A 15,905-nucleotide genomic window follows, 5' to 3' on the forward strand; every position below is an offset into this window, starting at 1 on the left:
CTCTAATTACAAATGCAAACACAGTAATTGAGAACAGCATCATAAAACTCTTAAGGAAGCCATAAGTGATATAATACATGGACATGTTTACCATTTGGTGCAGCAGGATGCCTCTGTGATGTTTTCCCCATGTTTAAACAGGGTGGAGATTTGCTTTTCTTTCATAAAATTAATTCCATGGCAGCAATTCTTCCCTCAGCCTCCCCTCTCCTGAGCCTGTCTCAATTAAGATACAGCTTTCAGAAAACATCTCTTCTTTTTTCTCAAGTGAGAAAAAAATCCTCTTTTTCTTTTGAAAGATACAAAGTTATTAATTCAAGCTATTCCAAAGGGAAGAAAAAAGGGAAATATTACTGTGTTCTCCGCCTATGATGTCCCACTCTTACCTGCAACAGCAAATAACTCATCAGGCTGAGGTGTAGAAAGGAGTGGGGGGCTGCACTGCTACTCCTCCTCCTTAACTGTCCTTGGGGAGCCTTCAGCCCCTCCCATGGTTCACAGGAGAGGGGTCCCCACTGAGTTTTCATTCAGGTGCTCACTGCCTGGATAGTGCAGGCAAAAAGTGGCTTTTGGTGCTCTTCACTCACTGACTGCCTGTGCTGGGCTGTGGAGAAGAGTTCAGAGCTCCCCTTTTTCCCAGCTCAAGGAGGGTGAGTGGCTTAAGCCAGGGAATGAGCAGTGAAGTCAGGCAAGCTGCCTGCAGGCTGGCTGAGAGCTCTCTGCCTGGATGGACAGGAGGGTCTACAACACCCAGCACTCCCACATTCCTGTCTTCACCCACTTTGCCCTTCTACACCTCCTTTTCTGTCATCTCTTGGGTCACCCCTCCCATGTCAGCCTGGGGTCCTGCTCCAAACAAGGCTTCAAATCAAGGCAAAGTCCAAGGGCCTCAAAAGCCTTCCCAGATAAAACACAGAGAAGTGGAAAATCAAAACACATCAGCCCTGCCCTCTGGAAAGCCCCTTTGGGGTGCTGGGTGGTGGGGAGGAGTGACCAGGAGGATGCACAGCACCCCAGGGGAGTCCTGCGAGAGGAGCCAGGCAGCAGCACTGACAAATAAACTGAGAGAGGATCAGGGCTGAGAGTGTTCACAGACAGGATCCTACAAGCTCACCTAAGCTTAACAGCTGCTAAATAACGTGACAAACCATGTGATTCAAAGCAGAACAGTTCAAGCTGCCTTTCGAGATCAATGAAGACGTGTGTCCTCCCTGCAGCTCGCTCGGGCTCCCACGTGCACACCCCGTCTCTTTAGATTTGCTGAAAGCTGCTCTGGCCTGATTTTCAGAGGTGCTGAGTGCCTGCAACTCATCATGACAGGCTATACATCAAATCCATCACCTCTTGGGAAACTTGATTACCCTGGTGGAAACCCTCATTTCGAGCATTTAACTGGTTCCTACTGGTTTCAGCCGGTCAGCTCGGTTTTGGAATGGATCACTCAGTTTGGGCTGTACTAGTCCTTCAGGAGAAATAAATCCAAATCCATGTAGAACAGTGAAGGAATCTGCTAGAAAGGTATCAATTAAAAGAAGAAAAGAAATATCTATTTTTGAAACATTGAACCAATAAAAATAACTCACACTTGGCTGGTTAGAGCTGTTCATCAGGTGACTTGCTGAACAGATGTCTCCAGCTGGGAATTCTTGCATGAAATTCTCCATCTTCTCCTTTTTTTTTTTATAAAAGTCAGTTATTAAAGAAGTACATTAGAGGCTTGAAACATGTGTTAATTCAAGCCAGGAAAGCAACATAAAGCAGAAACCACACATACATTGCCAAGAGAGAGGTTGCTGAGGTGTAATCACAGCTTTAAGAGGTGAAGCTCTTTATCTGGATGTGTGAAGGATGAAAACACACTTATTAAAGCCCCTGCAGATACAGAGTTAATGCTGAAGATAAACAGGGCACTCACACTGAAAGCCTGGAGAATCCTAGAGAAAGCTGTCCAGGAGACTCTAATCTCTTTTTTCAATGCTCAGAAAATGCATAAAGCAGTGGTTAATTTTGAATGTGGAGATTAGTTCATAGGTATCAGGGAATGCTTTTTCCTAAATTTTCAGCCATGTTGGGGATTAATATATGTATTTTAAAAATCTAATGAATGCCCACGTTACTGTTTGGCCAAAGAGGGATAACTGAAGCTGCTGTAGCAGGGACTTTCACTGATTGCTGCAGGAGCAGGGTATAGGCTGGAAATTTTGGTGTGTTTTTATCTCCACTAGCATATGAGGAATTGATCCTGCTAGAGGAAAACCAGTAGAAATTATGTCTCTTGCTACAGCAAAGCTGAAATGCTCTTTGGATTGCCATTAAAATAGACACAGGAGTGAAGGAACCTTCCCTGAGCAGCTTCACTCTTGCAGCAGCCTGTGCTCACCTCTCACTGCCCCTCTCCTTTGCTGCACTCTCCTGTGTCCCTCTCCCAGCCCAGGGGGTGCAGTCACTGGTTTTGGCATCCCAGGATGATCCATGGCTGACTGGACTGCCGAGCATCCAGCTGGGGGAGCAGAGGGTGAGGATTTGCAGTGCTGTCAGCTCTCCTGCACAAACTCATTTAACCATTCTGCAGAGGAGCTCTGGAAGCAAAGAAACAGTCACAGAGCAGCTGCAGCTTGTCCCAGGGGCAGCAGCCAGCTCCACGAGCCCTCCCCATGTCCTGGCCCAGTCGTGTCAGACCCACCCCCCTCAGATCCTCCTGAGGATCCTGGCAGTGGCCAGTGCTGGGAAACATCTCCAGCTTTTCTGGGGCCTGGAGAGCTAGTGAGATTTCAGCTGGGAGGTGTTTGTAACACACAGCAACCACAGGCACACAGGCTAAAACTCGGCTTTATTTCCTAAAGACAAAAAGACAAGTTGCACCATGAGCCAAATATCTTCCTTGAGCAAATGGAGCAGAATTTACACTCTGAGTCTGATTTTAAATCATCAGTCTGGTGCTATTCACATTGTGGATCTGTTTATATGTAAAAGAAACAAAGATCAGGAGCCTTTTATTTTCTCCTGCCTTTGTAACTGCTGAATAAGTGTTCCTCAGACTAACAGGGAAAGCAAACAGAAGCATTTTCCCCAGAATTGTTCCCTTTCTTTGTCTCTCTTCCCTTCACATACATAGGGTTAAAAATATTTGGGGAGGAAGGAGGAGGCTTGCAGGAGCCACCTTGTTTCCAGTTTGGCTCATCTTTACTTCTCAGAAACACATGAAAGGTCTTTAATTAAACTGCATAACAGGCTTCTCCTAAATACTTCCTCACTTTTCTCCTGCACCTGGATCTATATTGAGGGGCTAGAGAAGGAAGATAGCTGAATTCCTTAGGTGAATATAGCTTCATTCCCAAAGGGCACAACAAACCCCATCCTTCCCCTTCTGATCCACAAGAGCACAGAAGCTGCAAACCTGACCAGTACATCAAAAAGGAACTTGAAAAATACTTTGAGCAAAAAATGCTAACGGTGCATCCTTCTCCTGTAACTGCACTGATATTAAATCAGGAAACAGCACGGAACAACCACAAATACATATATACAGGGGCTGTCAAAACAGAAGCAAATCCAAATCCCTAATGGGCACTAAAGGTGGAAAGAGCAAAAAGAATATACAGTATAGGCTTTGTGATTATATTTAAATCCTTATGCAGCAAATGCTGGAATGGGAATTCCAAAATTTTTTCTCTATATAAGCAGTTTTTTTTATCCAGGACTTTGTGCAATGAAAAGGAATTACAAATCAGTCTGAATGAAAGGGTGCAGGTCCGAGTGGGTGTCAGAACATGCCTGTGGACTCCTGGGCTGAAATAACATCCCCCTGATCCTGCAAGGGCCCATCCCTGCTGGGAGCAGCCTTTCTGCTGCCATGGACATTGAACCTGCAGCAACTCTGTCTTTCTGAAAAGGTGCTTCCATGGCCCTGGGTTTCCTCAAGCATAGCTGAGGCCAGAATTTCCTTCCTGGTTGTTAAAGATCTGATCATCAAGAAAGTCTCACACTGAGCTCCTTGAAAAAATAGGAAACAGGCTATCGATTTCCTGGCTTCTCATAACTTTGTGATACTGGGGTCCAGGACACCTTCCCTATCTCTCTGACATCTCCCTTTTCTGTATCTCTTCCAAGGGAACTGAAAACCTTTGGAAAGATCACCTTTTCCACCCAGACATCTGTGCACCCAGACATCTGAAATCCTAGGAGAAGCAGATAAGCAGGAGAGAGTTTTTTTTTCTCTAGTAAGATGTGGTCCAAATTCTGAAGTGTTTGAAAAGCCTTTGAATGACACAAAATGGTTTTGCAAGATACAGCAGCAGCAATTACAGTTCTTCAGCTTCTGCTGGCTACTTCAGTCCCCAAAGGCGACTTCTGATCACTCAGGAAGGTTTTGGTGCTGTTTATTGGCTACAAGCTCCTAAAAGGGCTCAGATAATGAGTTCAAGATGCCACGGTTCAAGTGGGAAGCAGGACTCAGCCAAGCACATGAGGAAAGCTGGTCCTAGCAAGGCTCAAATGGGAAATTTTGTGCTCCTGGATCAGGTATATCTGCTAGAAACAATTTTCACCATGATGGGAAGGAGGATAATAATGTGTATTAGAGAAGGAGGCTAGGATTGAGACTGCAGAGTTTGGAAATGGTGAGAGAGACAAATTCTCTTGAAAACAAGTTTGGACCGATGCATTCACGGTATGGTGGGGCTAAGGCTGAAAGAAATAACGAGAAACAGAACGTTTCTGCTCTCTGCCTGCCTCCCTGCCGAACACACTCTTGTAGGAGAGGGCGAAACGATACCGTTTGGTTTGGAAATCACCCTCTTTCCGACCCCCCGTCCCAGCCCCGGAGTGCAGCGAGACCCCGAGCCAACTGCAGAGGGTGCCACGGAGGGCTGGTGCTTCTGTCCCTGCAGGAGAAGGCAGGACTGGGGCACTGCAGGAGCCGCTCCCTCCATCCCCCCGGGCCGCGCCCTGTCCCGGGCTATCCCCGAGCAGCGGGAACACCGTGGGCCGTTCTCCCATCCCAAAAGAGAATAACCCCCATCGCCTGGGTCCGGCACCCTCCGAACCTCCCCGGGACGGGAGCCTCGCCTGGGCATCGCCCCAAAGTGCGCCGGTGCGGTGCCCCCCGCGATTCCCCGTCAGGAGCCGTGTGTCCCCCCTTCCATCCCCATCAGTGCCCCCAGGCTGGCTGCAGCCTTTTGGGGTGTCCGTGTTGGTGTGCCAGGGCCGGGCACGGCTCGGGGGACCCTCCGGGCAGTGACACAGCCCCGCTGCCGGGCCGCTTTCATCGAGGGGCGTTCAGTCACCCCCGAATCCCCCTGTCCCGCACAGCAACACCCGCCCGGAGCGCTCAAACCCCAAAGCGCCGTCCGCACCCCCTGAGCCCCTGCTCAGCGGGGATCGAGCGCCGGACGCTGCAAACCCTCGGGAGAGAAAAATACCCCCCTAAAAACCTACCCTTCGGAAGTGCTGCTCCTCTCCCTTCTCCCCGATCCACCTGTGAAAACGTGTCTAGAGTTAGTACCGGGCTTTGCCCCGCTCTGAACCGCTTCGGGCTAAAATCTGCAGAGGTCCCAGCTAACCCAGGAGGGCTCAATCGCTTGTTTTATACAGCAAAGCCGCTCTCCAGACTTTGTCCAAATAATGTTGCCCGCTCGACTTTGCCAATCCCCGCAGAAAAGGGCGAGAGAGAGGGGAAACAAAGCCTTATGATTACCAGTAGTAATTTAATCCTAAATTCGCGGGCCATTCCCATCAGCCTCAACAAGCAAACATCAACACTTTTCTTTCTCATGCTCATGTATCTGCGATAGATGATTAACCAGGTCCCTCGCTGCTCACACAGGGGAAAAACCCTGACAGCCAGCGCCGTGCCTGCCCGCGGTTTGGGAAATTAAAAATCAGCCGAGGGGAGGGAGGAATTAGGAAAGGGATGCTCTTTTCCTCCATCAGTGCCGCCTGCCAGCCACGGGGAATTTAGGTTTGGGTCGATGTTTGTTAACAAATTTCAGTCAACATATCCCGCTGATGTTACGGGATAAAAACAAAGCTAATTCTGGGGCAAAACTAACAGTCGGCTACCAAAACCGGGGAGCGCTTCTCAGAGAACCGAGCATGGGAACTACATCTATAACAGCCTTAATATTACATGTATAACAGTCCGAATTTTCATCCGAGTACCCATACATGCTGTTTGTAAGAACTGGGGATTGGGATGCCAACGTAATACAATTCCCTTTCTGAATGTCAGAGCCCTACCTGAACAAACACGGGTTTGTTCTGTGTGTTGCAGTTTTAAGGGAGAGATTTTAAATTTCACTGGCTCCAGCACCCCTTCTGCCCTGCCCTGGGCGGGTGTGCCGCCGGAGCTGATCAGAAATGACATTATCATTTTCTCTGAACTCGTCCCGCTTTTGGCCGGGACTTTGCGGAAGGCAGGGGGAAGTCAAGGGAGAGCGGGAAGAAGTAAATTTTTTTTTTTTCCTCGAAACGAACCTTGAAAAAACAGATCTTAAAATATAGAAAGCAAAAAAAAATTTAAAGCAGCTCGATTAGCGGATTTCGGATGCGGGAAGAAGGTGGCAATGAAATAAAACTTGCCCGGAGCGCTCGGCGGGGAGGCGGGCGGCGGGTCGGGCAGGTGGCGCCTCGTTCCCCCTGCGCGGGTGCGGAGGGGACGCGGAATCCTCCCCGCTTCGCCCCGCGGTGCCTTTTGGGGTGCTCGGGGCTCCCTCCCTCCCCTTCCCGCAGCCCCGCGGATGGAAAACGCTCCTGAGCTGCCTCGTCGGGCTGTTCAGCCCAGAAATCCTCCTCCAGCAACAGCGTTTCTTCCCCAATCCCTGTTAGAAGAAATAAAATATATATATATATGTAATTTAAAACGCGCGCAGGAACAACGCCCCTAACACATAAATCCCATCGAGAATAACCTTCGGTGGCGGAATTAAAAACTGCAATGTACAGCTGGGGGTTCGGGGCACGGAGCGGTTCTGGCTTTGCTCAGCCCAGTAACGCTGAGTTTGGTGGGATGTGTTTTAGAACGGGGAGCGAGGCGTGGAAGGGCAAAGAGACGGACCCAGGAAATGCCCCGAAATTTTCTGTCTGTGAGGACGGAGGCTGAAAAGCGATCTGTAGTTCACAGCTTAAAAGATTAAGGGAAGGGACAGAGTGTGTATGGACAGGGAGATAATGCTTCCCTCCGCCTTTCAGTAGCTCCACCTTGTGAATATACCTCAGTAATTATGAGAGGAAAAACTATTATCCATCTAATGGCACATTTTGCCGGGCTGCAGCCAGGCTTCCCCAGCTCTGCCAGGGTCCCCGTTCTCTCAGTGGCAGCGATAACGTTTAACGTGCAGGTAAAAATAAAGCTCTCCCCGAGAGGCTTCCCGGACCTCAGAAATAACAAGTCCAGCGGAGCCGCACGGGGGGCTCCGGGCAGCCCCAAGCCCCGGGGAGCGGCAGCGGCCGGACGGGGATGGCCGAGCCCCCTGCCCGGTTCTCTCTCTCCGGAGAGGGGCCCCGAGGGGCTCCCCGCCTCGCTGCGCCTCGGGGCCGCTCCTTAACAGCCAAACCACGGCGATTCCCCAAATCCAGGACTGCTGAGAGACCAGCAGCGCTGGGGCCGTGCGGAGCCCGGGGCGCCCCTGGCCGCACCGCCCGGGCCGCGCTGTGTGCGGGGATTGCGGGGCCAGGGGAGCGCCCCGGCCCGGGGGGTCCCACCCGAGTCCTCCGCACACGGCTCGGAGCGGGGAGACAGAGAGACAGAGATGTGAGCGCTCCGGGAGCGCAGCCCCGCTCCGGGCGGGCTCGGGATGGGGATGGGGATGGGGACGGGGATGGGGATGGGGATGGGGATGGGGATGGGGATGGGGATGGGGATGGGGATGGGGATGGGGATGGGGATGGGGACGGGGACGGGGATGGGGATGGGGATGGGGATGGGGATGGGGATGGGGATGGGGATGGGGATGGGGATGGGGATGGGGATGGGGATCGGGATGGGGATGGGGATGGGGACGGGGATGGGGATGGGGATGGGGATGCGCAGGCAGCGTTCACCGCCGGGGCCGCAGCGCGGGCAGAGCCGGGGCCGCTCGATCTCCGGGACACCGAGCGCTGAGCGTTCTGTGCCCTCCGAACGTGGGGAAACACGCACACAGGGCATCGCCACACAAACCAAACCCCGGAGCGCCTGTGCTGCCAAAGAGGATTGAAATGAAATCTCCCTGCCTGGTTCCCTCCTCTTTTCTCCAAGCGGCTGCCAGAGGGACCCCCTGGATTTTCTTTTTGGGTAGAGGGAGGACTTTGGGCGACTTTCCCTCCCCGGTTCTCCCTGCGGCTCCGGGGGGATGCGGAGGGCGGGACGGGCGGCTCGGGGCTGCGGGACCCTCACCGGGACCTCTCCTCCGGGGACTCCCCAGTGCTGTCCCGGCTCCAGAAAAGCCCTTCCCTCCTCAGAATTTTCGGGAAAGCAGACAGACCCTGAACTTTTTTTGGTTCTTTTGGCTAAACAAACAGAGGGGTGGGAGGGTGTCCAGGGGGCTCTGAGGTACAGGGGAGGAGGCGCAGCTCCGGAGGGGCTCGGCCAGGCCGGCCAGAGGCGGCCCCGCTCCCGCCCGGCCCCGGCCCCGCTCCGGCCGCGCTCCCGGCTGTTATTCTGAAAACGGACACTTGGGGTCGCACTTTCTGTCTGTTTGAGCTCCAAAGCGGTGTAAAAAGAAGCTCTAATCTCCCTTAATCGTTACAAAATGTTAAAAAAAAAAAAAAAAAAAAAAAAAAAAAAAAAAAAAAAGTAAAAAAAAAAAAATCTTACAAACTGCCTACTCCTTTGCGTGCAGTCACAGTCTCAGGGAACAGCACAGGAAAGCAAACACAGTCCCCTCAGAACCGAAATGTAATTATATTTTCTCCCTTTTCTCCCTAATATTTGCGATTGTCTGTGTCAATGCTTTTCTTTAGGGAGAGATTTGCTTCCTGTAAGCGGGAGGGTTTCCCCGGCTGTACACGGAGCGCTGACAGCCGAGCCGGGCCGGGCCGGTGCTTCCCTCCCGCTCATCCCCCGGTTCCTCCCGCAGCTCCCGGCCGGACCCGCTGCGCGTTTTCCCGGCTCCGTTCCCCCCGGGGCCGCTTTTCCCCGGCTCCGTTCGCCCCGGGGCCGGTTTTACCCCGGTACATTCGCCCCGGGGCCGGTTATATAAAGTTGAAAGGGTGGGTGAGTGTGCGTGGCACGGGGGGGAAGAGCTCCCCTGCCTTGGGATCCGCTACGGGACGGCAGCGGGCAAAAAAGGGGCACTTTGTTATATTTTAGAACAAAGGGACGGGCGGGATGTCCCCGAGCCCCCCCTCCTTTGTGGGGCTGCGGAGGGCGAAAAGCATGGGAAGGGAAGGGAAGGGAAGGGAAGGGAAGGGAAGGGAAGGGAAGGGAAGGGAAGGGAAGGGAAGGAGAAATAAATAAATAAACAAACACACAAACAGGCAGCGGAATGAAATGAAGCCCCGGGAAGGCTGGAGGAGCCGGGCAGAGCCCGGGGCGGGCGCTGCGGAGCGGAGCGGAGCTGTCACGGCCCGGCCCGGCCCGGCCCCGCCCGGCCCCGCCGCCGCCGCGCTGCCATTGGCGCGGGCCCGGCCCCCGCCGCGCTCCCGGCGGGCACGGCCGTATAAGAAGCCAAGGGGGGCTGCTCTGTGATCACAGCTGCACAACGAGCGCTGGCGGCGGCGGCTACAGCGGAGAGCCGGGCTGTGCTCGTCCCCCTTCTCCTCCTTTTTTTTTTTTTTTTTTTTTCCTCCTCCTTCCCCTCCTTCCTCCCCCTTTTTTCCCTCCCCTTCGCCTGCGCTGCCAGAGCCGCCGAAACTCCGGTGCAGAGCCCCGCCGCCGCCGGTCCCCGTGCGCTGCCCCGGCGCTGCTCGGGCTGGAAAGTTGCGGCGGCTCCGGGCTCGGCAGCCGCGGGGAGGGGGCTCCGGACTTACAAAACCCGGCCGGGGCCACGGGCTGGGCGTTCGCACCGACCTTCTTCTTCTTCTTCCTGCGCAGAGCCGAAGGCAGCATCTTTGTTTTGTTTTGCTTTTGCCCTTCCTGCCGCCGCTCCTCTCTCCCCGGAGCCGGGCGCCGGGAGCTGCCGCAGCCCGCGGAGCGGGGCCGGCCCCGACAGCCACAGCCCGCCCGGCCTCCGCTTTGCCGCTCCGGACCGGAGAAGCCCCAGAAGCCGGGAGAAGGAGGCGGCGGAGGAGGGGGAGCGCAGGAAAGGAAGCGAGAAGCCAAAGTTGGTTTGGAATAGGGGAGCCAGACTGCGCGCTGGGGTGAAGCCTCCAGCCCCCTCCGCCGGGAGAGGTGCCCGCAAGACAGCGATGGCCGGAGAGCTCAGCATCGGAGCCGAGCTGCCCACCAGCCCGCTGGCCATGGAGTACGTGAACGACTTCGACTTGATGAAGTTCGACGTGAAGAAGGAGCCCCTGGGCAGGAACGACCGCTCGGGCAGGCACTGCACCCGCCTGCAGCCCGCCGGCTCCGTGTCCTCCACCCCCATCAGCACCCCCTGCAGCTCCGTGCCCTCCTCGCCCAGCTTCAGCCCCACCGAGCAGAAGACACACTTGGAGGACCTGTACTGGATGGCCAACAGCTACCAGCAGATGAACCCCGAGGCGCTGAACCTCACCCCGGAGGACGCTGTGGAAGCCCTCATTGGGTCCCACCAGGTGTCCCAGCAGCTGCAGGGCTTCGAGGGCTTCCGGGCCCACCACCACCACCATCACCACCATCACCAGCACCACCACCAGTACCCCGCGGTCACTCACGAAGACCTGGCCGGCAGCGGGCACCCTCACCATCACCACCACCATCACCACCAGGCCTCTCCCACTCCCTCCACCTCCTCCAGCTCCTCCCAGCAGCTCCAGAACTCGCACCAGCAGCATCCCCCCTCCAGCAGCGTGGAGGACCGGTTCTCGGATGACCAGCTGGTCTCCATGTCTGTGAGGGAGCTCAACAGGCACCTCCGAGGCTTCACCAAAGACGAGGTGATCCGCCTCAAGCAGAAGAGGAGGACCTTGAAGAACAGGGGCTATGCCCAGTCCTGCAGGTATAAACGTGTCCAGCAGAAACACCACCTGGAGAACGAAAAGACGCAGCTCATTCAGCAGGTGGAACAGCTCAAGCAAGAAGTGACCCGGCTGGCCAGAGAGAGAGACGCCTACAAGCTCAAGTGTGAGAAACTTGCCAGCAATGGCTTCAGAGAGGCCGGCTCCACCAGTGACAACCCGTCTTCCCCTGAGTTCTTCATGTGAGTGCTTAACAAAAATAATTAAAAAACAAACAAAAACCCCCCACCCCCCAAACCTGACCCCTGTCACCTTCCCCCCCTGCTCCCATCCTCCTCTGACATCTCCATCCATCCGTCTGCTTGACTAGAGAGAAAGGAGGAGAGAAAAATAGAGACTTGATTTTTTCTTTTTTTTCTTTTTTTTTTTTTTTTGGCAGCATCCAGTCTTCTAGAGTAGCTGTGGGAAAAGTAGGCTGGGGGTGGGGATGGGAGAGGTAAAGTGCAACTTTTTGACTTTCGTGTGCAAGTTAGAGAGAGAGAGACAGAGGCAAAGGAGAAAAGGACAAGTGAAGCGTTTTATAGATCGCTCACTTGCAGAGCGAGATGGACTTTAAAAGAATAATAATAAAAAAAGGACAATGAACAAGCCATCGATAACGTACTGCCTGCTTGGAAAGAGAGAGGACATATACAGCACCATCTCATGCACAATTTACCTGCTTGGAAAAAGAGAATAAGTAAAAAAGGACAATATATGCAAACTCTTCATATATTGCCTGCTTTGAGAAATAAGTTACAGGACTCAGATGGGACATTCAATCTAAGAAAAGAAAGAATGAAAGAAAAAAAAAAAACTCATCAGTTTTATTGCCTGCTTGATTATATAGAAAAATACGAAAATCTGCATTAAAAATATTAATCCTGCATGCTGGACATGTATGGTAATAATTTCTATTTTGTACCATTTTCTTGTTTAACTATAGCATGTTGATCATCGATCATAGATTTCTGTTGTTGTTTTGTTTCATCAATAAGAAAAAGCATCACAAGTTATCGAACTTTTTACTGCTTGTGCAGTTTTGTTCGTTGGTTTTGCTCTTGTTTTCTTTTATGGTTGTTAGCTTGTAAATATCTGCTACTTCAAACCGTACAGGAGAAAAATACACAAAAAACAAAATAACATTTCAGCAGGCTGGTTATACGGTTTGTTTGGTGTTAAAGAGATACTTAAAGAGAAAAAAAAAGTTATGGGCATTTTGCATTAGAAAAAAAACCAACTTTGTATATCTGGTGCACTTTTAAGTTGTATTTTTTTTTTTTTGGTTAGTTTTCATTTTGGTTTTTGTTTGTTGGGGCAGAAGCAAAAACGCCTGAATGGCATTGACAAACCTAAACTTAACAGGGAAAAACCCTCCTCGGTCACTAGAACCTACTCCATGCCTTAAAGGCAGCGAAGCTCTTTCCTCCAGGACAATTCCCAGCCTGAGTGGTTTGGCTTGGCCAGATAATTTCCCTTCTCATTGTACACTCAGGAAGCGAAGGACGGACGAGATACCAGTTCCATTAAAAAAAATTAAAACAACAACAACTGCCCCTAGATTTTCGGTAAATAAAGAGGAAAAAACAAGCCCAAATCCTCCTCGTTCCGAGTCAAGCTGCGATAGCAGCGAGGGCTCCGTGTGGCCACTGAAGTTGGGTTTCTCAATGGCAGCAGCTGATGAGTGGGCTGGGAAAGCATTTAAATTTAAAACTTTTTTTTTTTTTTAAGAAGACATACAGCAACTTTTAAGTGTATTCTTTTGCAATGATTTGTAATCTGCTTCTCTGCTTCCCTATGCAGCGAGTGAAAGTTTTAGCCAAAATTTATTTGCAGTTGTATAGTAGTAGTAGTTTGGAGTCTTATGGGTGTTTTTATTACTTTTTTTTTTTTTTTTTTTTTTTTTTTTTTTTTTTTTCCTCCTGCAGGTCAGTAAAAGGATTTACGTTGCACTGACAAAAATACCAAAATGAAAACTTATTTTTTAGTTTCCTTTTAGGATAGCTGGCACTGCTGGCCGGATGCATTTTAAGTTTGTATTAGTTTATAAATTAACAGTAATAACAAGATTGTAATGAACAGCATGGTGCTTGCAGTTTTAAATATTGTGGATATTAGTCATGCATCAGAAAACGATCTTTGGTTTTTACTGATTCAACTGTGTTGAAATCAAAACATTGCAGCAGCGGAAAAAAAATTGTTTTTATTTCATGTAAAGTTCTGAAGGGATCAATTTCAAATCCTGCTTATGATATGAAAAATATTAAAAAACCTGGTCTATTGTAGTTTTATTCAGACTGGTTTCTGTTTTTGGTTATTAAAATTGTTTCCTATTTTGCTTATTAAAATCATTGAAATGGCATTTCTTGGAGGGACCTGCTTCTCTGACGTCTCGTGTTCCAAAAAAAAAAAAAAAAAGGAAAGAAAGAAAGGAAAAGTTGTGGCCCCGTCCCTGTCCTCACCCTGCGGCCGGCGCGGGGCTGCTCTGCCCTCTCGGGAACGCTGCTGCTCGCTGCCTTCCCCTCCTGTGCTGGGGCCGGGGCTGGCCCGGGGCGGGGGGAGCATCACCCCAAACCCCCGGGGCGGGGGGAGCATCACCCCAAACCCCCGGGGCGGGCGGAGGGAGCGGCGGGAGCCCCGCGCCGGGCCCGGCTCTGCCCGAGGGTCCGCCCGGCGCTCCCCTCCCCTCCCGGCCCCGCCACACTCGGGCTGGGACAGCGCTGACAGCAGGCACTTCTATCCTTTTTTTTTTTTTTTTTTTTTTTTTTTTTCATTAGAAAAGGAGAGGACTTGGACAAGTCTGTCCTTTCTCCGGCTCCTTTGGAATCCGGGCTGCCCATTCACTTTCATTCTCTCCATCTGCACACTGTAGTGTTTTTTTTTTTTGTTTTTTTTTTTTGTTTTTTTTTTTTTCAATCTCCCCCGAAGACTCGTTAGGTGCATGTGGAGAAGGGCTCAGATCTCTCCCTGCCACCCCCCAAGGGCCCAGCACCTCGCAGCTCCACCGCCATCCCTCAGCTGCTCTCAGTGCAGAGTAACCGCACAGCTCCCTAAGCTGCAGGAGGAGGTTAAAAATCGCCCCCGGTCCTTGCCCTGGCTGTGGGAAAGGGACTCCCCGAGCAGGGTCCCAGCGTGTCTGAACGCTGCTGCTCTCAAAGTGTCAAAGAGGTGTTGAACTTCAAATCCCTCCTAAAAACAAAATCCGAGGTACTACACAACCAGAAAAAATAGGTTCTCTCTGCCCTGCCCCTCGCCCCAGCAGCAGCGAGCTGTTCCGTGCAGGGAGGGCATAAAGCGCCTTTGAAGAACAAGCAGGTTAAGGACAGAATGTGGAAAAATAATTTAAAAGCAAATGCAGCGATTTAAATCAACCCCTCACTCTTAAATCCCATCCCCATCCCTGCCTTAAATCCCATCCCCATCCGTGCCTTGTCAGAGCCGGCTGGGCCAGCCCTGGGCCGGGGGAGCTCGGAAGGGGCCGGGCCCGTCCCAGCCCCCCGGCTCCATGAGTCAGGCCCGAGAAGGAGCCCGCACCCCGCTGCCCTGCCAGGGGGGACTGGAGTTTGCGGAGGAAAAGGCTGGGAGAGCCCGGCGTTCCCTGCACAGCCTCCCCCCTGCCAGTGAACGCTATGGCTGCAGAAAGCCTGAGAGGAATATTGTTTGTGGGAACTGCCACCGCATATTAATGTCCCCTCATGCATGCATTGAATAAATCACTAGGGCTAATTGAACAACAACAACAACAACAAAAAAGTAGGAGAAACAGGCCTTAGAAAAGCCCTGCAGATTCCCAGCACAGAGCGGTGTCAGCGGCGGGGCAGCCCCGGGCGGCCGGGGCTCTGCTGGCCGCCACCGCTCCTGGGCCTGCATTTATTCCTTTTGAATGAAAAGTAAAACTCAACCGAGGAGTCGGTGGGGCCGGGCAGGGCCGGGCTGGGCCCCGCGGGCGCTGCGAGGAGCCGGATCCAGGCCGGGGTCCCTCATCCCCCCGGCCGGGGGTCGGGCGGGCTCCTCTGCCCTCACAGGCGGCTCCGGTGGCTGTGACACACACTGAGGGCTGTGACACGCCGAGGGCTGTGACACACACTGAGGGCTGTGACACGCCGAGGGGCCGATCCCGCCCGCACGGTGCTGTCCCCGGCTGGGCAGGCCGGGCCCTGAGGGCAGCCAGGCAGCCCCCGGGGCGGGCAGCGCCTGCCTGTGCCCGCTGCCCCCGGAGAGCCCCGGCAGCGAGCGGGGACCCCCTGCCCTCCCTCCCCTCCCCTCCCCTCCCCTCCCCTCCCCTCCCCTCCCCTCCCCTCCCCTCCCCTCCCCTCCCCTCCCCTCCCCTCGCCCAGTGCCATCCGCGGGATCGGCTTTGATCTGTGCCGTCCATCACCGCTGGGCGAAGGGCTGACATACGAGACAGGGCACCACGGAGAGCGGCTGCTTGGAGCCGAGGGAAAACTCCTCTTTGCCCTTTTCTCCCTCCCGGGGCGGCCTGCCCGCGGGGCGCTCCCCTGGCAGCGGGGCCTGCACGGGTCAGTTCGGGGCCGCCCGCGGCTCCCCGCTCGGCCCGGGGCGAGAGAAGTCGCTGTGGGCAGCGGGGACAGGGAGCACATCCTGCCCAAGCCGCTCTTCTCCCCCCGCTCCGGACGTGCTGCCCTGCCGGTGGCTCCTCTGCCCGTCCTTAGGGCCCCCTGTCCCCGCACAGCCCTGGCCGGGCCCGGGCCCAGCCCCGGGAGCCGCTGCAGCTCCCTCTGGCCGGGGCGTGCCCGGGGCTCGGGGGGGCCGAGCGGTGACCGCCCCCCGCCCCGGGACCCCACAGGCCGCCCCGCATCGCCCTGGCGCGCTCCGGGGAGAGGATTTGC

The 15,905-nt window shown here is 53.4% G+C and overlaps 1 protein-coding gene across 1 annotated transcript; it reads left to right on the plus strand.

Moving 5' to 3' along the window:
* Positions 1-9,456: 9,456 nt before the first annotated feature.
* On the plus strand, positions 9,457-13,486 carry MAFB (MAF bZIP transcription factor B). The gene is made up of 2 exons (XM_083873035.1): positions 9,457-11,258; positions 12,984-13,486. Exons 1-2 carry the CDS (start codon positions 10,327-10,329, stop codon positions 13,009-13,011), a joined length of 960 nt encoding a protein of 319 aa, XP_083729161.1. The 5' UTR covers positions 9,457-10,326; the 3' UTR covers positions 13,012-13,486.
* Positions 13,487-15,905: the final 2,419 nt, after the last annotated feature.

This window comes from Zosterops lateralis (genome assembly GCF_965231275.1).
Source record: "Zosterops lateralis genome assembly, chromosome: 16".
Lineage (NCBI taxonomy): Eukaryota > Metazoa > Chordata > Aves > Passeriformes > Zosteropidae > Zosterops > Zosterops lateralis.